Raw genomic sequence first — 24,346 nt, 5'->3', positions numbered from 1 at the left:
CCAAGAGAAGGAATTCCCAGCCTGCTTCCTCAAGGAACTGGGGCAGGCTCTAGCAGGAAGCGGGCCTGCTTCTTAGCTAACTTAAAATAGGGACGGAGAGGCAGCCTCAGAACGTATGAGAGTGCCAGAGAGCACCAGACCAGCAAACAGCACATTTCTGACTCACACTGAGCCACGACATGAAAGCAGTGACATGACAACATGGAACCAGGCACCTAGCTGGGCAAGAAAGAGAGAACAGGGCCAATTTTAATCCTCAGTGCCTTTGGGACGGACAGCCACCTTTCTTGGCTCCCGAGTGCTGCCACCCTGCTTGGCGCCTGCTTGCCCCCAAGGCATACCTTCTCTTGTTTTCACAGAATTTAAAGTGGGTCTTTATTTGCCCCCTCCCCCAAATGCCAGGCCAGGTATCTGAGCTCCAAAGTATAAAAGCAGCTTTGGGTGCTGAGGTTAATATAACCTCAGGCCTCATCAGGACACTGCAGCCCAGGCCCAAGACAAGCTGGGTGGGGGGAACTTTCCCAGGCTCGGTTGCTCCCAGCTGCCAAATGCTGTAGGACTGACGGCTTCCAACCTGAGCGAGCCCCTAAGCGGACTGCTGGGCAGGCAGAACCAGGCCTTTTAAGAGGCAGATGGTGGCTGTGGCAACAAGAGGCAGAGAGGGCAGAGCAGGCACAGTGGACGAGGGAGAGGGAGCTTGATCCACGGGAAGCCGGCTCTTTTTCGTAGCTCCGCCCCAGGCAGGGCAAAGCCTGCTCCCTCTCCTCCCCTCCTCCCGCGCCCTCAATCCTTCTCCTGGAGCGTACTCTCCTCCGTGATGCCCTGAGCAGCCAGTTCAGCCAGCACATTGTCCAGGTAGTTGGGGTCAGGGTAGCCGTGGCCCGTCAGGTTGGAGCCAAACTCTGTCTTGTGGTGGATCTCGTTCCAGATCACCGTGTCCGACTCGCCCGTGGTGCTTGAGGTGCCAATGGCAAAGATCAGACGCCGGTCCCAGGCTACCAGAAGCAGTTTCAGCACCTGCCAGAGAGAAGAGGGGAAAGGGGTTACCGGGAGGAGTTTGCCCAAAGCCCAGCGCCTTGTAGCAGAGACTACTTCGCAGAAGAGAAGCCCTGCTGGATCAGGCCCAAAGGCCCATCTAATCCAACATCCTGTTCGCACAGGATGCACATAAGATGCACATAAGCAGGACCTGCGTGTGACAGGACTCTCCCCCAGTGGCGTAGCGTGGGGGGTGCAGGGGGGGCCGGCCGCACCGGGCGCAACATCTGGGGAGGGGGGCGCTCGCACTCGCAGCTCTCTGCCCTACCTGGCTCACTCACTCTCTCTCACTGCAGTGCTGGCTGTGCGAATCCGATCCGAGCCGCCGGGTCGCCGCCCACTGTGGAGGGGAGGGTGCCAGGCGTGCGGTGCGGTGCGGAGAGAGAGCGAGGGACTATCTGGGGGAGGGACAGTGCAGCGGGGGGGTGGCACAAATTACTTGCCTTGCCCCAGGTTAGGGGGCGCAAATTACTTGCCTTGCCCCGGGTGCTGACAACCCACACTACGCCACTGCTCTCCCCACTTATGATACCTGGCTACTTGTATTCATATGGTCTCCAATACAGAGAAATAATAATAATAATAATATTAATTATTAATATTATTATTTTATTATTTATACCTCCCTCACCTGGCTGGGTTTCCCCAGCCACTCTGGGCGGCTCCCAACAGAACACTAGAAACAGAATAAAACTTTAAACATTTAAAAATTCCCTAAAATACACACAATGTGCGTCTGATGAACTTGCAAACACTTGATGCTATAGGTGCAGGAATCCGTTCAGTAAGTATAGACAAGATTCCACAATTTCATGCTTGCAGCAAAGGTGTGTTAACACTACAAGTGCACAGGGAATGTGCCCAATGCAAGGGCCTTTTGCGGGGTGCGCTCCTGTTGTTCGGTCCCAGCGCCTGCCAACCTAGCAGTTCGAAAGCACCACCGGGTGCAAGTAGATAAATAGGGACCGCTTACTAGCGGGAAGGTAAACGGCATTTCCGTGTGCGGCTCTGGCTCACCAGAGCAGCGATGTCACGCTGGCCACGTGACCCGGAAGTGTCTTCGGACAGCGCTGGCCCCCGGCCTCTTTGAGTGAGATGGGCGCACAACCCTAGAGTCTGTCAAGACTGGCCCGTACGGGCAGGGGTACCTTTACCTTTTATGTGGGATGTAAACAGGGAGGAGGGTTGAAGCCCCATCATTGTGCTAGCAGGAGTCCTTGTGCTGGCTTCTACTAGTGGAACAGGGTAGCTGAATGTGGCCCAAAGTAAACAACAGAATAACCTAACAGCCCCCTTAATATTATAGATGAGAGATACACGTTATGAATTTGCACAATGAGAGTGTCCTCCCTGCTTCAAGATAAAGCCAACCTGGAGCAGAACCAACACGCTACAGTAAAGCTAAGTGGTATAACCACAACGAATGGTTGTGCTTAAAATTCCTACAGCACGAAGACGCCACTTACCTTTCTGCCTCTTTCACTCTCTGGGAGGTAACAGTGTCGAGGGAAGCCCCGTGCAGTGAAGCTCTTCCCAGGATTGGGATGCTCTGGTCCCTAAAAAGAATGAGATGAACATGAAAATGAATGTGACTTTTCAAATATCTTGAAGGAAGTTCACAGGATGAGAAAGGCCCCACTAGTCTCTAAGCCTGAAGCTAGTAGGGAGATAAGACAGTAGGATCTATCTGTGGGCCATGTGTTCTGCTAATGAAGCCAGAATCTCACCTGGACCCCTGGTGGAATGTTGTAGATAATTCGGATGGTTTTACAGTCGAGGTGCCCAGGCAAGGAATGGGGAATAAGGTGATATTCCATCTTCCCAGGAGGTTGGGTGCCAGTCTTCACTCCATAGATGGTCTTGCAGGTTGGACACTGCAAACTCCCATCCTAAAAGCACAGTAGGCAAGCTGTAATGCTGGGCAATAATTTTAGAACAGCACAGAATAAAAAGACCCCAGGCTGACATTATAATCACAAAGCCACAAAGAGCCAGCAGTGGTGGTGGAAGAATAGACGGCTATTATCTCCTCTTCCAGAAAAGTAGGAAGTACTTTGCAATCTCATCCATCCCCAAGTGGAGAAACACAAACACACAAAGCAAGGTTAGGTTCCAAGGCCCAGTCTTACATCTAAGCCCTGTGAATCTTGCCTTCACTGGCCCCTAGGCTCCCCACTCAATTTAGCCTGTCGCTATTCCAACTGGCAGTAGATCTCCAAAGTCTTGGTCAGAAAGGTTTTCCCCATCAACTGTTACTCAAGTGAACCTGCAAAGATCTGTGTGCAAAATACATGCCACCACTGAATGGAAGGCCTTCACATCATGTTTTTATGCTTTTAGGTATTCGGCTGAGACATCTTAGGTCATCTTTTAAAAATGTACATGTGTGAAACATTTTTAAGCCCCAGTGGAAAAAAGCCAGATTGCGGCAGAAGCAGCCAAGAAATGTGGGAGCGAAGTAGTGTTATCTCCAGAAAGATGATGGGTTCAGGAATGCTTTGGGCTCAGCTCAAAAGGAAAGAGTTTTAAGTCTGCCCACAGAGGAATTTGTTTTCATGTTAGAGCTGTTACGTTACTAGGGCTATTGCAGCCTTTTTAAAATGCGGTATGGAATTCCAGAATTAAATCTCTCAAAACCATGGGCTTCAACTGGGACTAAGTGTACTTTGCATGCATTCTTTTTAAAGAAAAAAAAGCAACATTCCTTGGAAAGTCAGTGTTTGCAATTAATAAGTGGGACACGCTTGCCCTTAATTTGCACAACATAAAGTGCTTTTTGCTAACCAAGCAGGAAAGACAAGGAGTTTAGCAGATTACTGAGGCCCCATCACTGTTTGGCTTCTAAGCAATTTCCTAGCTATACCCTGTTCCTCTGTATGTTTTTTCCTCCATAGCCAAATGGCTCAGAAACGTATTTTTTGTTTTAATAAAAGCTCACTTTTCAGGATGCTTGTGTCATGCCATCACAGAAGTGCAGAACATGCAGTTTTGGTTCTGACTCATTAAAGGCAGAAACATTAAAGAGGTCTGTTATATGATAGAGATGGGGAGCCTCAGAGCGCAGGCCAAGCTTGGTTTGCCGGGGTTCCAATATGCCCCCAAGAGGCAGTTTTCCCCAAACCATGCCCACCTGCCCCAAACCTGATGCCCTATGTGATGTCAGATGTGGGGCAGGTAGGGATGCAACTGCTGATGCATAGTCGGGAGCTGTACAGGGCTCTCTTGCTTATGCACTGGCAAGGGAAAGCATTAGCTGAAACATTAGCTAAAGCCTCCTGGATTGGCTGCACAAGGTGCTTTGAAATCCTGACTTCTGAACTTCAAAGTGTTCCATCTACTGGTATCACTATGACATCAGATGATTGATAGGTGAGCAGCCCCGCCCACCCGCCTGGCCCGACTCATGCGGCCCCTGGAAGGTTGCCCAGAAGGGAATGTGGCCCTCAAGCTGAGAAATTTTCCCCACCCCATCAGTATATAAATTAACCAACCAAATAATAAATATATAAGCCACATCACAGTGACTTTCCTATATCAGCAATATCGTTGCCTGTCAGTACTATCAAGTACCAAAAGAGCTGTTCAGTCCTGGGCAGAATTCATGGGTACCCACTCGAGAGACTGCAGGCCTCCCTCCGCCTTCCCCACCCCAGGAACGCACCTTGTTCCCGTTGTTGTACATGGCCACGAGGCAGTGGAGGTGATACATGTGGCCGCACTTGGAGAGCTTTCCCACCAAGTCTGGCTTGATGGCTGGCTGAGGGCCCTTGTACCCTGAAGGGGCGGAGAGGCGCTCCATGCAGATGGTACAGTCCTGAAAAGGGGCGAGAAATGGCGTTGAACACAAGAGCAGAACATATGCACGCATAGAAACATTCGCCTGAAGGAAGCCCAGCCTGCTAATGGCTGGCATGCTTGTCACGTTAATGTCGTTCTCGGCAGCAATGAGATAACGGTGTGAAGTTCACCTGCCACCTCCTGCCACTGCCATTACTCTATGCCACAAATGGGGAATCTGTGACCTCCCAAAGTCATTGGGACTACAACTCCCATCATTCCTGTTTTGGCACCTGAGGTGGACCCCAAAATGGAGCCCCTCTCCCTGCCAGGGAAGAAAGGTTTTGAGCGAAGACCTACATCAGGAACATGAGGGGGAATAAACATCTACATCAGGATCAGCACATGCATCACATGCAGATGCCCCCAGGGTCAATCTTTGGTACCTCCAGGCAGGGCTGGGATAGGATCCTGCTTGAAACCTTGGAGGGCCACTGCCAGTCAATGAGTGCAGATAGGGTGGAGCTAGAAGGCCCAGCAGCAGCTTCCTGTAGCCCATGCCCATTCACTTACTATTTGACAGTCCATGTCCCCTTGCCCTAGCCAGGTCATTGGTGCGATAGAGATTACGATGCTTTCAGGAGAAGCCTTCATCTCTGCTCTGCTCTCAACAATGCTCAGCACATGCTCAGTACTAGAGAAATGGTTCGTTGCACTAAGGTTAAGGCAACCAACACTCTGCATAGGGGCGGGGGGAGCCTGCACCAAGAAAACCTATGCCCGGGTCCAACACATTAGCTGCTGTACTACACTACAGACATGCTGTACGTAAAAAACCAGACTTGCCTCTTCTGGGGGATGGCGCACCTTCTGCAAGTATTTCTTCAGCACCTCCTCTGGGGTTTTACCTGGACAAGGAGGAGGAAACAAGGGAAGATCAGCAAGTTGAAGGCATTGTTCCTGAAGGCAAACAGCAAGGTGAAAGGCAGGGAAACAAAGGGGGAATGAGAAATTTGGAGGGCAAGGACTGCACAAGAGAAATCAAAGTTGCCATCCCTTGCTTTGTGCAACTTGGCTATATTGCCCCCTTCCTCCGTCACCTGGAGCTATTTACTTTGCATATACTTGTTCAATCCACATGCCACTATACTGAGGTTTTTGTACCTCAATCATGGTTTATGCATGATATCCAAACTGACCAACCAGAGTCTGCAATTAGCTGGCAAACCAGAATCAGAAGCAATGGGTTGAAGTGGAGAGTTTAGTACAATGTCCTGATCAATGTACTACAGTTAGGACTTTTTGTCTCTGATCTGCCCCTAGCCCAGTTTGTGCTAATGATGGATCTTTCCACCATGCAAAATCAAAATAGGACCAGTAACATCAGTACATTTTTTTTAATTAAGAAACATTAGCAAGAATGCTAAGACTCCAATTTGAAACCTTAATTCACATCTCCACTCTTACAGCCCCCCTGCAAACTCACATGTGTGCAAAGGTCATGTGCCTATTGTCTGTCCCTCCCAGGGGGTGCTTTAGTGTTCCTGAAAAAGACTCTGCCCAGTTTGCGGCTGCAGTCCAGTGTCGGGCTAAGCAACTTTTCCTAACTTATCTCCAGGTCCACTGCAGACCTGGCTCTTGTTTGTGGCGGCAGAGGCACCTTCAGCCTCCCTTGCTTCCACCCGAGCATCTCAAAAGGTAAGTAAGCCGAGATGTGATTGGACACTGAAAGGATCTTTGCAGATTGACAAAGGAGCAACCATGCTCAAGACCAGAGATAGGGAACCTTTTCTCTGCTGAGGGCTGCAATCCCTCCGGCAAAACAGTGACAGTCTGCAAGCACCCCACAAGGGCACCCCACGCTGCAACATTCTGTTACATGCCCCATTTGTTCAATCCACTGTTGATAATTTTTTCCCAGAGTTCTTTGTTTCAGATAGTTTTTTAAAAAAATCGTTAAACATCTGCCATGTTTTTTCCCCTACTTTCTACTGAGTTCACAGCGAAGCTTTTTCTTTCTATTTTGTGCGTCTAAGAATGTAAACTCAAGTCTTTCCAAGAACTTGATGTCTTCATACGACTTTATAAAATGTAAGGTGGGAAGGGGGTGGAGTGCACTAGGTTTGCATTCACAGGAATTTAATTGCAAAATACCAAACAGCTGCCTGTGGGCCAGATCAATTGCAGCTGGATCCTACTCAGAAACAAGCCCAACTGCGACCAACTGATCTTACTTGAGGGGAAGGGTGCATAGCACTGCAGCCTTAAGCTGGCCATCTGGGAAAAGAGAGCAAGGGAGTCTCATGCTGTCAGCAAGAGCCTTTCTGTTTCTAGAGAAAGAGACGCTGGAACTCAAAGAGTGTCCAAGAACACCACCTCCTTATCTGGAAACCCTTCCGGCTGTTCCCTGATGTGTGGGATTCTGTAGGAACCTGATGAGGGAAATGCAGTCTACGTGCTCTGGGGCATCTTAATATATTCTTAATTAAAATGCTCCAGGGTTGATCCTTAGAACTGATAACCGATTTCAGTGCTCCGCCCTGGATCTTTGAGCCTATCTGCGAGCCTATCTGCCCTTGTCAGCATTGTATGAGGCGTGATGGATGCGATGTCAAGGCCCCCTTTGTTGTCAGCTCTTTGCTCCTTCCTCCTTTACAGATGTGCAACAGGCGCCAGTGAAACTGGTTAGGCTTATGGAGTCCCTTCATGGGTTATTAATTTTATAATGAATGTTTTTAGAATGCTGGATTATTTTGATTGTTGTTAGCCGCCCTGAGCCCAGCTTCGGCTGGGGAGGGCGGGATATAAATAAAATTTATTATTATTATTATTATTATTATTATTATTATTATTACCTGTCAAGCAGATGTGAAGTACTCTGGAGAAAGACAGGGAGTGTAGTACAGTATGCTTGCTACAGCTGGGCCAGGAAATTATGAGGGGGTGGAGGATGCGTGCAAGTCAACAGCAGGGGACATGTGTTAGGTAATGCTGCAGTTGGGAGCCGTCCAGGATAATGTTTTGGAAGAACACTGGTTGGATAGCTGCCATTGTCTGGCCATCAACAGATGCAGCCACACACTGGTATGGGACAGAGAAGGGGGAGCAGTGCAGGGAAGCAGGATGATGGTTTAGAACCAATGTGGTGCCCTCCATATGTTGCTGGGGCACATGCAATAGTCAAGGGTGGTGGTAGTTGCAGTATTACAACATCTGGAGCGCACTATGCTAATTATCCTTGCATTGGAACAAGGTTTGAGTGGCAGCTATAAAGGGCCAGGAAAGAAATCAGAGAAAGGGGAAGGGTCCACAGACTGATGAGTGTAAAGACAGGAACATACTGTCTGATCTGCAAAGATGAGTGCTATTGAGCGGGCAAGTCCTCAGCTAGCTCACCGTCCTGTTCTAAACCCTTCAGAAGGAGTCAATCAGTGATAATGTAGCAGCACATGGGGGTGGGCATCAGACATGAACAGCTTGGGTCTGCACCTAGGGGCTCTGTTAGGAGGAGAGTGAGCTGAACGAGGAACGTGGTGTGAGCTTTACACAGCAAAACTAAGGCTTTATTTTCCATTGCAGATGGGAGTCTCAAACCATGGTTTGACTTTTAACTGTAGTTACTGTAAACCATGGTTTGGCGTGATGTCTGGATGGAGTTACTTTCTGCAGCGCTCTTTGTGGTCTGAACTGTGTAGATTGACAAGTGAAGGGCAGATGGCTTCTGGGCTCCATTAAGGTCCTGCTGTGGCCCCCTGGTACTCTAGCTTTAGAATCCTATGAGGAGAAAAGGTAGAGGAGTTATCCATTCTTACCTTTCTTGGTCTGCTTTTTGGTGGTCTTGCGGCAAGTATTGGATATCCCAGGGATGGATTTGATTTCACTCTTGCTGACTGGAGGCGGATGCAAAACCAGCTTTGGGGGTCGAGTGAGGCAGACCGGCAGACCAGCAGCACTCATGAGGATCCCTGTGATGCCTGGGTGGGACAGAGGGGTATTTGAGAAGTTGATTCCTCTTCGCTCCCCGAAAACCAAAACATATCCCTGTCTGCTCCCCCAATGCTCCATATTTCTCCATCCATTTGCCTCCTTAGGCCAAAACCATTCATTAACAAAGGGAACACCCTCTGCATTACGTTGCAAGGACATGGTGCTCTGCAAATTCATTTTCTCTGCAAGCCCTTATCTAGAGGAGACCCCAAGTGTTCTGCTTATGGTACCCTGTGTGTTGGATCTCACCTTCATCTATGAGGGTGGGATGGCAAGATCCTACCATTCCTAGCTCTTACAATATCATAATGTAACAGGCAAGTCAGAGGTAAAGGCTGATAATCCTTGGAGACCTAAGCAATTGTTATTTTTTATTTGCAAATTAAAATTCAAAGCTTAAAAGCTTGTGGTAATTATTCTGCAATTACTAACAACAGTGACAACAAGGTAGCTTGAACTATCCTGCAGTCCATCATGGAAATCAAAGCTTCACTTCTATAAAGCTGTACTTCCTGCCCACAGCAGTGTTTATTCCATTGTGGACCCCCAATATTGTTTAGACCCCCAACTCAGCCAGCATGGCCAATGGTCAGTGATGATTAAAGTTGCATTTCAAAAACATCTGGAGGGCCACAGGTTTTCTACCTCACCAAAGAATGTCACCATTGCCTCCCTTTTAATATTTCTTTGGGCGTGACTCCTGTCTTTAACCCATATGTCAACTCTGCATATCCTCAGCATTCACTGAATAAACATACTGGACAGACTAACGCCAAACCCTCATCAAACTTATTACAGCTCCTTAGCTATCCCTTATTTAGGCCAAGCAACAGCCATGAATCACTGATGACTGCTCTGTTTCTACAGTGACCCTAACCCTCTTACCTGCCAGTGCTGGATTGACTGGGCTTGAGCCATTGAGGTTTTTCACAGGAACTGTAGGGACCCTGCAAAGAAAGGAGGCACAGCTTACAAGTGGCTGTGGACACATTCGGAATAATTACGAAAAGCAGAAAACTCAAGAACCAATTCTCAGAGAGGCAGATGCACTAGTCTCTTGAGGAAAAACAGCAGCAGAATCTTCTGCCACCCTAAAGGACTAACAAGTTTATCATGATATAAACTTTCACAGACTGCAGAAATTCAAGCTAACGCTTCATGCATCTGATGAAGCGGACTGTCGGCCATGAAAGCTTAAGCTATAACAAGTTTATTGTCTTTAAAGTGCCGCGAGATGTTTTACTTTTCTTAAGAACCAAGCAAACATGGAAGGAGATGAGGCACAGAATTCAAAGGACGCTTTAGAATCCCTTTGAGGAATGAAACTGGAGATTCTGTGAGGTCGGGGTGTGTGTGTGTTGGCGTTCTATGCTACACTGGGTGGCAGGTTCCCTGCCGTTTCTCTGATCCCCAGACTGGTTTCTGTTAAGACCCTGAAAGTGACGAAAAGCAGTGTGTTCCCACTAAACTAGCCTGGCAGGTTGCATCCCTGCCTTTGGCTGCTAGTAGCCTGAGGCACAAACACAATCCCCGGCTGAGTAAAGGAAGGCGGCCTGGGAGAGGCAAGCGCACCTGTACGTATCTGAAATAAGGGTGTGTGCCAGAGACAGGAGGACTGGTTTGACGAAAGGGCAAGTCTGTGGTTGTGACAGCCTTTGTATCAGCATGACTCCTGAAAGGCGTGTGTATGCAGGGGGTTGGGGAAGAGGGTCAGGTGTGCACTAGCCGTGGTCTTCTAACCATGATCTTCTGCCTTCCTGCATAGCAGAGAGGGTCAACTGCAGTGGTACCTCGGGTTACATACACTTCAGGTTACATACGCTTCAGGTTCCAGACTCCGCTAAGCCAGAAATAGTACCTCGGGTTAAGAACTTTGCTTCAGGATGAGAACAGAAAACAAGCAGCAGCAGCAGGAGGAGGCCCCATTAGCTAAAGTGCTGCTTCAGGTTAAGAACAGTTTCGGGTTAAGAACAGACCTCCAGAACGAATTAAGTTCTTAACCCGAGGTACCACTATGTAGGACTGGGCAGTGAGTGATCATAGTAACAGTGGGGATGGATTCCCCAGAGAGAAAACATTATTGCTTTTTCCAGGACCACTTCCTGGAAATACTTGTACCCTGAAATAGGCTGTTATTCACGGGGTGGGGAACCGGTGGCCCTCCAGAAGTTGTAGCTTCCATTATCCCTAACCACCGGCCGTGCTGGCTGGTTGGCTGGTGGGAGTCAAGATTCCAGCAGCCGCTGCAGAGCCATGGGTTTGCCCATCCTGACCTAAAGCACTGAAATAACCTGTATGTGCCTGATTCCCACCCCACAAATAGTGACGGTCTGAAAATGCAAAGTGATACTGAGGGAAGTTTGAAAGCTTGAAGTTTTTAAAAAATAACATGATTTTTTCTTCTTCTTCATGAAGAGAAGGGTAAAGTTCTTCATTGTGCTGTGTCTGAATGGAGGAAAAACCACTGAGGACATAGTGTAAGCGAAAGGGTTGTGGAGTGAAAAAAAAGTGCAGTCCCACAACTTTCTTAGAACAGGTCCACATGACTGCTTCATGCATTCCTGGTTAGCCACTGTGGGGCAAGATGTGTCCTACAAAAGCAGCAACTCCCCCCATGTTCCAAATATTTGGGTACCCTTTGACCTAAGTCATGAAGCCAGCAGGTGGACAGTACAGTGGAACCTCAGTTTTCGAATGTCTTGGCTGCCGAACATTTTGGAAGCCGAATGCCGAAAACCTGAAAGTGAATGCTTCCATTTTTTTAATGTGCCTTGGAAGTTGAACGGCTTCCGAGGTGCGTTTCTCTATTTTTTCAATTGAATTCTCCGACCGCCCATTGAGCCTCGGTTGTTGAACGTTTTGGAAGTCAAACGGTCTTCCGGAACGGATTATATTCAACAACCAAGGTTCCATTGTACAATCTATACTGGGTCCTGTTAGCCATGCAGGGCCAAAAGAAGCCAGCCTCGCCTGACGAATCCTGCCTATGTCTGAATGACGCAGAGAGCTGTCTGGCCAAATTCTAACAGTGGCTTCACATATCAGAAATAGCCATCTGATGGCCATTCTAAACTGTATGCCCTTTGGAAAAGAACAATCCTCAAATTGCTCCACACACACACACACACACACACACACACACGGGAAGTTGAGGCATCTGGGACAGGGACGGATGAAGTATGCATGAGAAGGCAACAAGGCCTGAATGCCAAACAGAGCGAAGGACCTTTCTAGCTGGACAATAGTTGCCGTAGAGACAGACCAAGACTGAACTGGAGACAGAGAATCCTCTAATCTAAAGACAGAGGCATTTGCCCACCCCTCTCCCATTCCCTAGCACTCCTCTCACTGCGCCTTTCTCCAGCTCTTTAGAAACCTTGGTCGTGTCTCCCAAGTTATTCACAGGGCCTTTTGTTCCAGCAAACATCGCCTTGGCCCCTTCCTCCCTTGCTCTCTTCCTTGGGAAAGTCTTTTGGAAGGGTCACGGGCGATGGAGGGGGGGGGGAGCCACCGGGCGACAGAAGGCCGATGGCAGTCAGACAAAAGGGGAGAAACACGCTAATTAGATGACCAAGAAAGAGTGTTTTGGTCAGGGGAGGGTGGGGTGTCTTCCAGATCAGGCAGTGGCGTGAAAAGCTTTCAATAGGGCTTTTGAGAGGAAGGGTCCCTAGATGTGGAGGGGAGAGAAAAAGAATGTTTCACTTCCTCATTAGTATTCAAAAGGGGTTTGCAGGGCTCCCCCCTCCCCATTTTCATGGTTAAAGGGGTCTGTGGTATTTGCTAAAAGTTGGGGAACGCGGGAGCTGAGAGAGGCCGAGGTGGGGAGTGCCAGCTGTAGGCCGTCTTAGATCTTCATTAGGGATTTTTCTATCATGCTGGCATGTCAGGCTGCATACATTAAGCAACACCACAGCTCGGCCCCATCATGTTCTTCTAGATTCTCAAGTCAGGCCCTCTGACTTGCAACTGGCTCATGCTGCTGGAATCTCTAGAGATGCCTCAACTGCAACATTTTTGTTGTATTTATTTAACATATTGTTCCGCTTCCCATGTTTTGTAACCTACTCTAGCACTGCCCATGACAATGAAGAGTAACAAATATGTGAAATTAACGAACAAGTCAACACTTAAGAAGTCAGATTCTTTTCAACTGAAAAAACCCCCCAAAATGTTTGTAACCTCCGAGCGTAGATTTCATGTCAACCTTTTCTCTCCTGTCCAGGTCCATATTCCCATAGGGATAATTTGTTTAGGGCCACATGCAGACTGTGCTCAGGGCCAAAGTCAGCACTGGGATGGGAGGCCCAGATCCAAAAACGGGGCGGGGCTGCCCCTTCTTTCTCTCTCTCTCCCCCTTCCTTCCCAGATTACTCTTCCCAAAGGCCACACCTGGTTGTTTGCAAGGGACTTGTAGGAACATAGGAAGCTGCCTTATACAGAGTCAGACCATTGGCCTATCTAGCTCAGAACTGTCTCCACTGACTGGCTCTCTAGGATTTCAGGCAGAGGTGTCTCTTAGCCCCTCCCTGGAGATGCTGGGGACTGAACCGAAGACCTTCTACATTAACAAAGCAGATCTTCTACCACTGAGTTACAAAATAGAGCCGAGGGCTGCATATGGCCTGGAGCTTCAGATGGCCCAGCCTTGCTTTAGGAAGCCTTTTTGCTGAAAAATCCTTTCACAACACTGAAACTTGGCTTGCTATGAAAAACAGTAATCATTTTCAATGTGAGGCAAGATCTGGTTTGACTCATCATTTGTCTCGACTAACTGAGATGGGTGTTGGGCGTCTGTCTCTGCAGACCACGTCAAGCAGAGACAACAGATTTTTTGGGGGGGGGGGACTCAAAAGAGCTTCTCCCACATAATGACCCAAGGGTGCACCATGGTAAAACAGCAGTGACCCTCTAAGAAGAGCCCTGCTAGATCAGGCCAAAGGTTCATCCAACTGAGCATCATGTTCTCAGTGGCCAACCACAGGATATGAACAAGCAGGCCCTGAGTGCAATAGCTGTCTCCTCATTTCCAAATCCTAGCAACAGAGGTATAGTGCCTTCATCAGCAGAGACAGAATTATTATTATTATTATTCAATTTCTATACCATCCTTCATCTGAAGATCACAGGGGAGTTTGCAATATAGCCTTATCTACTTGTAGAGTGTGGACACCATATGCAAAAAAGGGGAGGAGGCACTAATCTGTACAGTCCATAGGTACTCGATTCACTCACAACTCAGGTTTCCTACCCCAGTGGTTCCCAAACTGTTCTCCTCATGGACCACTTGAAAACTGTTGAGGCTCTTGGTGAAACACATAATGATTTTTCAATTGTAATATGCTGCACTAGATACTGTATGATTTTTAACCGTATTCCCATCGCTTCTTTTGGTTCTTTTCTATTGCACTTTGTTGTATTCCATTGAATTCAAATTGTAACACAATAAAATAATGTAACATTTAAAATTATGCTCTGTCAGTGCAAACATTTCAGTTTGCCGGAATGCTCGCCACCCCCCGGTGAACTGTTCTGAGGGTTCTCCCAACAGTCCGCTGCCCTGCCAATCTGGGGTGGGAAAAGAGAGGAAGGGAAAGCCCTGTTGCACTAGTGAGTTGAATCTGGTCCGATGCAAGAAATAAAAGAAGCAAATAACAACACCATTAAAAATCAATAGGACTCAAATAAATAAAAATCAGTATGACCATTCAATTTGATTGATGTGCCGTCTGCTATCCTCAACCACAAATCCACAGACACCTGAACGAGACTTGTGAACCACTGGTGCTCCGTGGACCACCGTTTGGGAACACTCACAGTTACACAGGCCACTGTCCAAGACAACTGCAATGTACTTACCCCGAGGCAATCAGCACACGGGACTGCGCAATGGCTAGGCGCTGCAGGTTGGTACGGTTCAGTGTATTAAGGCTGGCGCGGGTCACCTTGCCGTTGGCGCTGGTAGGGCTGGCGGGGGAGCTGGCTGTGGTGAGGGCCGGAGTGCTGGCTGCCTGCCTCCGGCTCACCTGAGAGGCCAGGGTCTTCAAGGAACTGCGCATGGTAGCTGCTCCGTCTTGGGGCTTGTGGATAGATGCCGGCATGGGGAGCTTGGCACTGCCAGAAAGGGAGACGGCTTTACGGGGAGGCGGCGGTGGTTGCGCAGGCGGCTGCTGCTGCTGCAAGAGCTGCTGCTGGCTGACCGAAACGCCAGTCCCTCCGTTGCTCCCAGCTGCCACCGCCGCCTTGATGCTCATGACGAGGAGGCACTGGGGGCAAGTGCAGGCCGGCGCAGGAGGCGTGTTGGCCACCCCAGGGCTCGCTGGCCACGACTGGGATTTGGGCAAGGTGCCAGTGACCAATGGGTAGACCATGTCGAGGCGGCGGCGGACGCGGCGCTTGCGCTGCGTCTGGCGGTTGATCTGCCCCATTGTGCTGAAGTCAATGATGTAGCAGAAGCCGATGGCAGTGAGGTCAATCCAGGGGTGCTGCTTCTCGTAGGCATGCTGGATGGTGATGCCCACCTCCATGTCGTAGGGGGTCCAGGTGCCATTGTCATTCTCCCACTCCCACACCACGCCCTTTCCCGGGGCTGAGGAGGGGTCGTAATAGCTTCGCCGCACGGGGCGAATGGTGCCTGTGGGAAAGAGCAACAGGAAGAGGGTAAACAGAAAGGCCCCAAGAGTTTATTATAACTCAAGGTCACACAAGCCTACTTAAAAATGATGCTCAGAAAATGATTTTGATTTTTTTTTTTGAGAAGCACTAGTAGACAAGAGAGCTGGTGTAGCACAGTGGCGAACCTGTAAGTCTCTGGCTGAAATTTTGCAACCATCACCAACTCACTGAGTGGCCCTGGGTCACGTGGATATTATTGGCCTACCTCACAGGGTTGCTGCAAGGTGCTAAGCTGCTGTACATTAAGTACTTTGGACACCTATATATATTAAACAGAAATCCAATGGGCAATGGAGCGTCTTCGCGTGTGGCAGTCTGTGAAAGCCGTGTCTGATGAATTCCAAATTTTCCCCCATTATGGAAGCAGGGGATGGATCTATACGGTTCCATGCCATAATAGGAGGGTAGTAATTGGACGTTGATTGGCAGTCAGTTATTTGTGAGGGAAGCTGGGTGAGTTTGGGGGGCAATATCAGCAAAATGGATTTCTCTGGAAATTATGCACAGCTTGCTCACTGACTCCATTTCCTTTCAGCAAACTCGGTCTGAATAGGCAAAGTCAAAGTGGATTATAGGGCATCTCTCATCTTCTGTGCTTGGCTTTTGCCACAGAACTGCACTGCAGTTGAATCTCAGAGACTATGAGGCCACTATCGAAAGTTTGACATTCTCTCATTCATATTCTAAGGATATGCACTGAATCGTATTGTACGATCTATCCATTGGGTCACTGCTACTTTGCCGAAATCCCAGTCATGCCAAGCAATCCCTGGGGTGGTCCTCACGCTGTCAGAAGGTGCTTTGATCTAGCAGAGGGAGGGAGACCATTTTCACCAATTGCCCTCCCCTTCGCACACACCCCACCCAGATCTCTCACATTGTCCCAAAGGTTCCTCCATTATCTCCTGGAGCAGATTTGGGAGTGGGGATGCATGGAGGGAACCACAACAAAAATCAGCTCTCACTCATTCTTCTGAAGGAAGCCCATGCTAGAAGAGCGAGCTACCATTTGCATAAGGACCATAACTGAATACAACCCAATAGACTGGCACAGATCAGTCATAGTATTCATTATTAATACACTGTCAATTACTGTGCATTATGAACTTGAAGGCACTGCTTTCCATACAGTTCCACAACACAGTGATTACTCCTGATTTAAGTACTAGTGGTTTTGCAAAAATAATGTGATCTCTTTTTAATGTCCTCCCCCACTCTTTGTTTTGATTCATGTTCATATTTATCCACATTCATATTCTTACAGTGAAAATGGTGAAAGACATGAGTGGTGCTTGGAGCAGTTTCAGAAGGAAAGGGGGCCCACACAGGATTCCCACTGATTTGTGGGCTGCTTCACATGCTACTAATTAATAAACAGGACATGTATTTGTGTGTGTGTTTATGGGATCCTGTTGATATATGTGCCGGCTAGATGTGTTTACTTAACCATGTGTACACTGCAAAAGAAGCGACTCAGAACTGCAAATGCCTCCCTTCTCCCTGTATCATGTTTTCATAGTGATATAAATGCTGGGATATGCATAGCAGCTAGTAACTTCTGAAGTGGCCTTGAGGGCGAGAGTCTTTAGCTCCTTGTCCCCACACCCACTCCACCCATATAATTCACTGTATTTATTATGTCCAGGCTCTGGGTGTCATTGCTTGCACAGCCAAAATACCACCACCCATACAGAAAAGGTCTGTAGGGGAGCAACATTTTTGAAGAAAAAAATTGCTCCGCTGCCACAAAAAAGCTGATTACTAAAAAGTATGCTCACTGGCCATGCTGCTTGACTGGGCATGGCAGAGGGAGAGGTGGGAAGAGGTGGGAGGGGGAATGCCTTGAATTCTGAACAGCAGCACTCCACGCTGCAACATTTTGTTGCAGATTCCAGTTGTTATTTATTAGTTCCCTGTCCCTTGCACACATGTGACCTACCAATCCTTAATCTTCCAGGCTCTTTCCACTTCTCTTAATCACCACATTCTTTTTTAAAAAAACCAAACCCTCCAACTTCTTTGACTCTTTTAGAAGCAGAATAAATTATGCAAAAGAAAAGAAATATATGCTTATTCCCAAGAGTATTTCAAGTACACAATCTGCATTACAGCCCTGCTTTTGTGTTCCCGTCTCTTCACATGTGTAAGCTACCACAGATCAGAATTTTAGGTGCTGCTGAAATAACAATCCAACACTGCTGGGGAAAAAAATAAAACAAAATAAACTTTGGTGGGAGAAGGAAACTGATCTCTGCGGTTTCACTGCTGACCCGGTTTCTAAATACATATTTCTCCTCCTGGGTAAAATCACCTGAGGCCTCAAGTGCACAACCATTATTTCACAATAATTGTAATGCCATTAAAGGTAAAGGTACCCCTGCCCGTACGGGCCAGTCTTGACAGACTCTAGGGTTGTGTGCCCATCTCACTCAAAGAGGCCAAGGGCCAGCGCTGTCCGAAGACACTTCCGGGTCACGTGGCCAGCGTGACATCACTGCTCTGGCAAGCCAGAGCCGCACACGGAAACACCGTTTACCTTCCCGCTAGTAAGCGGTCCCTATTTATCTACTTGCACTCAGGGGTGCTTTCGAACTGCTAGGTTGGCAAGCGCTGGGACCGAACAGCGGGAGCGCACCCCGCCGCAGGGATTCGAACCGCCGACCTTTCGATCGGCAAGCCCTAGGCACTGAGGCTTTAACCCACAGCGCCACCCGCGTCCCTTGTAATGCCATTAGTGTTAACTAATTATAACACCATCATTATCTCCTGCCCATTGATGTAACCAAGGATCCCATCAGTTTTCATCTACAAAAGGCACACAAGCTTATAGGACTGGTGATAAGGGATTCATACCCAGTGACAGAATATTTATCCAACTACCAGAGGTTAATAACCACCACACCTTTATTCCACAGCTGGCATTAACCCGCAGACCTCCAAAGCCGTATCACAATACAGTGGAACTTCAGGTTGCGGACGTAATCCGCAACCCACAGCATTCGTAACCTGCAGCGCCGCATCTGCGCATGATGCGATTTGGCACTTCTGTGCATGCGCAAGCGGTGAAACCCAGAAGTAACCCTTTCCGGTACTTCCAGGTTTCCCATGGTCCGCAACCTGAAAACGCGTAACCCAAACCGCTTGTAACCCAAGGTACCACTGTATGTGGAAACAGAAAACAATTCAGCACTTAAACAGGCAGCTGCAAATGTGCATCGCTGTTGCCAGTGCTTTTTTTCTGGGGTGACGCAGGGGTACGGATACCCCTAAACATTTTGTGAATCTAAGTCTGGCCGCATTGAGAGGCAGTATTTCAATCTGAGTAGGAAAATGAGAGCACCCCTAAAAAAACATTATGAAAAAAAAGCACTGGCTGTTGCTATTCCTTGTGGTATTTTGCTAAATATATGGGCCTAGCTCTATACTATTTCAGTTTCCTTTATATAAAAATATCTAGCTTGCCATTTCTTTCTGTTCTGAACTATGCTGAGGGGGAGAGCTGCAATAATGGCTGGAACTGCTAGCAATGAAACTGCAGGTTATCGTTGCAGATAATGTATGAATCCCAACAGGAAGGTTACAATTTGATGGGATGCTCCAACAAACACACACCCTATTTCAGGCCAAAGAGGTAGCTGGAGATTTCTGACATACTGCCCTATTTCACCCACAGAACTTGCTAACAAGATTTCAGAACTATTTCATCTTTGGCAGTAGAGTTAATGGGCTTAAAGATAATCTGATTAGCTACATTCTGAAGCATTAAATCCATGGTTCTCATGTGTGAGGGGTGGGCCTCCCCCTAAGGAGCAGAAGGCAAATATGAGGGAAAATATAAGCCCCCTGTCTTCCCTGACATCACCAACAGACCAGTTTTTCCTGTGCAACTCTGAACAAAGTACATGAGGAAAACGCGGGGTCACCAACCCCCATCTTTACCTCATAGTTCTAATGCAAGTGTTGGGGGCATTTGCAGGGGAGAACAGGAAGGAAGAGCGAGGTATTGTTCAACCCCTCTCCTGCTTGTGAATTCTCTGCTGCATAACCAGGTTTCGGCAGCCTTACTGTCCTCCTGGTGTTTTGGACTACAACTCCTATCAGCGCCAACCAGTATGGCCACACTGGCTGGGGATCGTGGCGCAAGATATGGAGGGAATGGCAGTGGGGCAGGGGTGGAACAAAAGGCTGGAAGGCAAATCATTCAACTGAAATTAAGCAAGTCTGAGTCTGGTCAGTGCCTGGGTGGGAGACCACCAATGGTTGTGTAAACACCATACATTTAAAGCACATGACTTTTCCCTTGCCCAAATAATTCTGGGAACTGTAGCTTGTTAAGGCTGCTGGGAATTGTAGCTCTGTAAAGGGTAACGTTCCCAGGATTCTTGAGTGGTGAGAGGCATGTGCCCCTCACAAATGTATGGTGTGAAGAGCTTATGTATGCTGCCCTCAATTTCCTTGCAGAGGAAACACAAGTTATATAGATAATCAATCAATCAATCAATCAATCCCACCCGTCCCAGGCTGGCCTCCAAGCCCACATGTAGTCTTCCAAAGCAAGCAGTTGTGTGGTCAAAAGCTGCTATGTCATCAAATGCTGTGACAGAATGGCAATCATCAGCGGTGACTCTGGCGAGCGGACTTATTTGCAAGGTAAGGGACATTATCATGAGAGGTTCTTGTGCAACTGATTGTAAAACGTAAGAGCACAGAGAAGGTATTGCAATTCCTTCAGAGGCTGTTTTCACTAGTCCTTTAAAAAGGCAGTGGAAAAGGCATGCATTGTTAAACTATTTTGACAGAACAGGTGAAAGATCATTGCAAGCCACCCATCAACCACAATTATTGTGACTGTTCCAACTGTTGCCACAAATCTTCTTTCATTCAGTTTACCAGGCTCAAAAATGATGAGCCCTGTTGAATTAAGACAGGGCAAGCAAGTAGAAGAACAACAACAGGAGAGAATGCATATGGCTCCACATTCACTGACCACTGTAATGGAGGCAGTGACGTGGGGTAGAAGTTTTCCACTCCTTTATTTTTCTGAGGGAAACTTTTCTGTTCTTATTAGTAACAGTGAATGGATGCCAAATGCAAATACAGTATTAGGCAAGCATGGCAGTTTCAAAGTGTTTAGTGTTGTTAATTTGAATGTGAGTAAATTAAATATGCTAAATTAGATCACTGTGCAGGCCCTACAGTGTAAACTGAGATTTTTCTTATGCAAATTACTCTATACAAGTTAGCCAGATTTGCACAGGAAAATTTCCCAATTCAAAAGTTTTGGTAAAACTTACTAGAACAGAAATGAGGACTTTCCACTTATAATCAACATCACTGATAGAAATGAGAGAACAAAGGGTGTAAGAACAGAATCAGTTGTTGATTATTCTATGAAGGAAATGTTAGAGGTGTTAAGGGATTCTCGCATATTAATGCTTTTATTATATGTTGCAGAACTTTGGTGAGGCAGCAATTACGAGTCTTAACCTCAACCTGACTGGCTTAAGGTATGATCACTCTGAGTTGTCTTCAAATTGTGTGTCTCACTGGTCAGCTACTGCCCACCTTAAACCAGGACTGCAGGTGGCTGAGAGGCAGAGAGAGAAAGAGCAAGTGTTTTGAGCCCTCTGTAGCAGACAAAAGAGAGTTCCGCACTGCAAAGTCTACGCTGTCAATACATGGTTCTTCTGGACGCCCTCCATGCCAGAAAAAGGTGCAGTTATTATCTCGGAGGCTGCTATTTGAAGCAAGTCTGGTTTTTTGTAGAGAGGCAATGTCAGTATTGAGCATTTTCAGCTCACGGTCAATGATGGCCATCATCTGCGAGTCGTTGACCTGCAACAGGTCTGTGGATAAGCCAGGACACATGGTCCTGACATTCCACCTTGCTAGGCACAAGAGGGTTTGTTTCTTTTCTTTTTCTTTTGGCCTGGTGCAGAAGTTCAATCTGCTTGTTGAGTGATACTCTGAGATCCAAGTACCCACTGAAGCAGGCAGATATTGGCAGTTTGTCTTCAAAGACTCCCTGAAAAAGACCCTGGTGTTGGGAAAGATTGAGGGCACAAGGAGAAGGGGACGACAGAGGACAAGATGGTTGGACAGTGTTCTCGAAGCTACCAACATGAGCTTGACCAAACTGTGAGAGGCAGTGGAAGACAGGAGTGCCTGGCGTGCTCTGGTCCATGGGGTCACGAAGAGTCGGACACGACTAAACAACTAAACAACAACAACAGGTGAGAAGAACTTCCCACTCATCCCCTTTAATTTCCCACAGTCCACCACCCCAGGAACTTTTCTCCCAACCAGATCATTACTGGAAGTGGACTGGGCCAGGAGAAAAATGCCCTTAAGGATGGACTGTGGAGAGTTAAAGTGGCAGAGCGAATAGGTTCAGCTCTCAGCACACACCTTCTGGTGTAAGAATCAGACCCTCCCGCCATTTAAATGTGAACAGGGCAGAATAAACAAGTATGGCTGCGCTTGGGGCTGCAGCTCTCTCGTCACTTACCCTAAATGCCTAAGCCTCGCCCTAAATGCTTAACCCTCCCATTTAAACAAATGGGGTTTAAACACACATAATTCTGGCTGACTCATGCCCTTTATCAGCTGGTGTCTTTTAGCAGAAGCATAATCTGACTATTTTGACATAATTTGGGTAAAACTAATTGTTGGCAGGTACACCTGTACTAATCCAGCACATGCTAAAAGGAGGGGTATAAAAGCTAAGCCTACAATTGCAGAGAAGCAAGTGTGTTTTCCTAAAAAATAAAAAATAAAATAACTCAACAATTTTTAAAAACTCAACAACTTTAGGGGTGTCCAGATTTATAATTCTTGAAATATGGCAACCCTATTGTATGGGGAAGGGGAGAACAAAAAGATTTATTATGGGACAGTGAATGACAAAACTGAAACATAAATTGACAATAGTGCTGATCTGGTCTGGATAGCTTGCTAATTGGTCACTAAAACTGCTGTACTCACTGAGGATACAGATGACTGGAAAGCAGGATAATTAGCTAAAATACATGTAATTTGCAGGCAAGGATATAAAGCCACTATAGAGATTATGTGAAGAATGCAAACTATTCATATATAGGGATTGTGTTTAATTCACTTATCTCTGTTTATAACTACAGTCTCAGGCAAATAAATATTTTTGACCGGGGACTTCCTTTTAAAAGAAAACAGAGGGTGACTATTTACTGAAGCAAGTTTCACAACTTGTTTTATACATGGGTGGTACAAAATTGGAAAGTTGGCAATTTCCCCAGAAAAAAACCTAGTTCAGAAGAGGACACTGAGTAAGATCTAGTTTATACACCACTACAACCTATATTTACCAGGGCTCTGCCCAGAACAAGGAACTGGGAAAAATAAAAACTATTATTATAACGAAGTAAATGTTGTATACTTAATTTAGCAATTGTGTAGATTTTAGTTTAAACTTGAGTAAGCTAATCAAAACAAAAAAAGCTCAAGGTGGGCTAGCTGGCACCCCGAAATATTTCTAAATCAGTGTGTTTTTCTCCTCCTTCCTTGTTAAACAAGTATTATCTTTTTGCATTGCAAAGTGAGAAAAGGATGATCAAATATTGAAGAACCCCAGGAGACAAATGCTGTGATAATTCTAGAGACTCAACTGCTTAGTTGAGCTGGTCAGCAAAGAGATCATTTCTTCTTATCTGGTGATTCCTTTCTGGTAGAGGACTTTAACATGTAGGTGGTGCTCCCCAATCCTCCTCACATTTTCAGATACACACACACACACACACACACACAGAGAGAGAGAGAGAGAGAGAGAGAGAGAGAAGCAGAGAGAGAGAGAGAGAGAGAGAGAGAGAGAGAGAGAGAGAGAAGCAAGCAGATGCAATTGCCTTTCTCCAAGCGAATAAGGAAGACTGCAAGGTCTGAACTAGGGCAGTGACAAACTACAGTGACTACTGAATGTGTCTGCCCAAATGTTTTCAAAAGGGCGGAGGGGGTGTGGAATGCCAGAGCCAAAATGACCTTTGCCCCATGATTCCAAATAAATACCTGCAAAAAACAGGGCTGACTGACTTTTCGCTTCTTCTTTTATTCCAATCCTGCTTCCACACAGAAATAGGAGGCTGGGCCGTCTTGAAAGAAAGGTAAGGGTACATTGGTGCAAGAACCTGAGCTGAGTGAGTGCATGAAAATTCTGGCCCAGTGCCTGGATGCAGTGCTGGGCTCAATGTGGGCCAATAAACTAAATTTAAATCCTGGCAAGACAGAAGCACTACGGATGAGACGTTCCCGTATCAGGGAGATAAGCTAGTTGGGGTGGAACTTGTTTTGAAGGAGCAGGTACATAGTACTCTTGGCTCCAGCTCAGTCACTTGAGGTTCAGTGCTGAAGAATGCCTTTTACCAGCTTCAGCCAGTGTCCCCACCACAACCATTCCTGGATTGGAATAGGTTAGCTATGGTGGTTCAAAAGCACAGGTAACCTTGAGGATACCTCTCTCTATCTATGTGAGGTAGATTCTGCAGCATGGATGTTATACATTGTCAGTCGCCCACACCCAATAACACCTGTGATGAGGGACTTTCACTGACTGCCAGTAAACAACCAATGCTATCTTCAAGGACTTACTATTAGTACATAATAAAGCCCTGAACAACCCAAGGTCAGTGCACTTAAAATATCACCTATACCCTTGCCCTTGCGATCAGCCACTGAGGCAAGTCTGACTGCTCCTGGCAGTAGAAGACTGTCCTCAACAAGCAACTGTGCTTGTTTAGTGGCACCAGGATTATCGAACTCTACCAATTGAAATCAAACGCCAGTTGTCTGTAATGAGTTTCAGGCATCAACGTAAGGCTTCGTTATCTCAGCAAGCCTTCATATG

At 47.1% G+C, this 24,346-nt stretch overlaps 1 protein-coding gene across 1 annotated transcript in view; it reads right to left on the bottom strand.

The window, feature by feature from the left end:
* Positions 1-24,346, bottom strand: part of DTX4 (deltex E3 ubiquitin ligase 4) — a 36,144-nt gene continuing 11,798 nt past the window's right edge. The window contains exons 2-9 of the mRNA XM_083416216.1: positions 14,659-15,433; positions 9,688-9,749; positions 8,628-8,789; positions 5,662-5,723; positions 4,700-4,852; positions 2,766-2,927; positions 2,505-2,594; positions 1-1,017 (exon numbers count right to left, since the gene is read on the bottom strand). Coding sequence (XP_083272342.1) covers positions 784-1,017; positions 2,505-2,594; positions 2,766-2,927; positions 4,700-4,852; positions 5,662-5,723; positions 8,628-8,789; positions 9,688-9,749; positions 14,659-15,433 — 1,700 coding nt within the window. The 3' untranslated portion in view covers positions 1-783. The remainder of the gene's footprint in view (positions 1,018-2,504; positions 2,595-2,765; positions 2,928-4,699; positions 4,853-5,661; positions 5,724-8,627; positions 8,790-9,687; positions 9,750-14,658; positions 15,434-24,346) is intronic.

Source organism: Podarcis tiliguerta, assembly GCF_965153285.1.
Source record: "Podarcis tiliguerta genome assembly, chromosome: 1".
Taxonomy (NCBI): domain Eukaryota; kingdom Metazoa; phylum Chordata; class Lepidosauria; order Squamata; family Lacertidae; genus Podarcis; species Podarcis tiliguerta.
The sequence above is the reverse complement of the archived record's forward strand: the minus strand, read 5'-3'. Positions and strand labels throughout refer to the sequence as shown.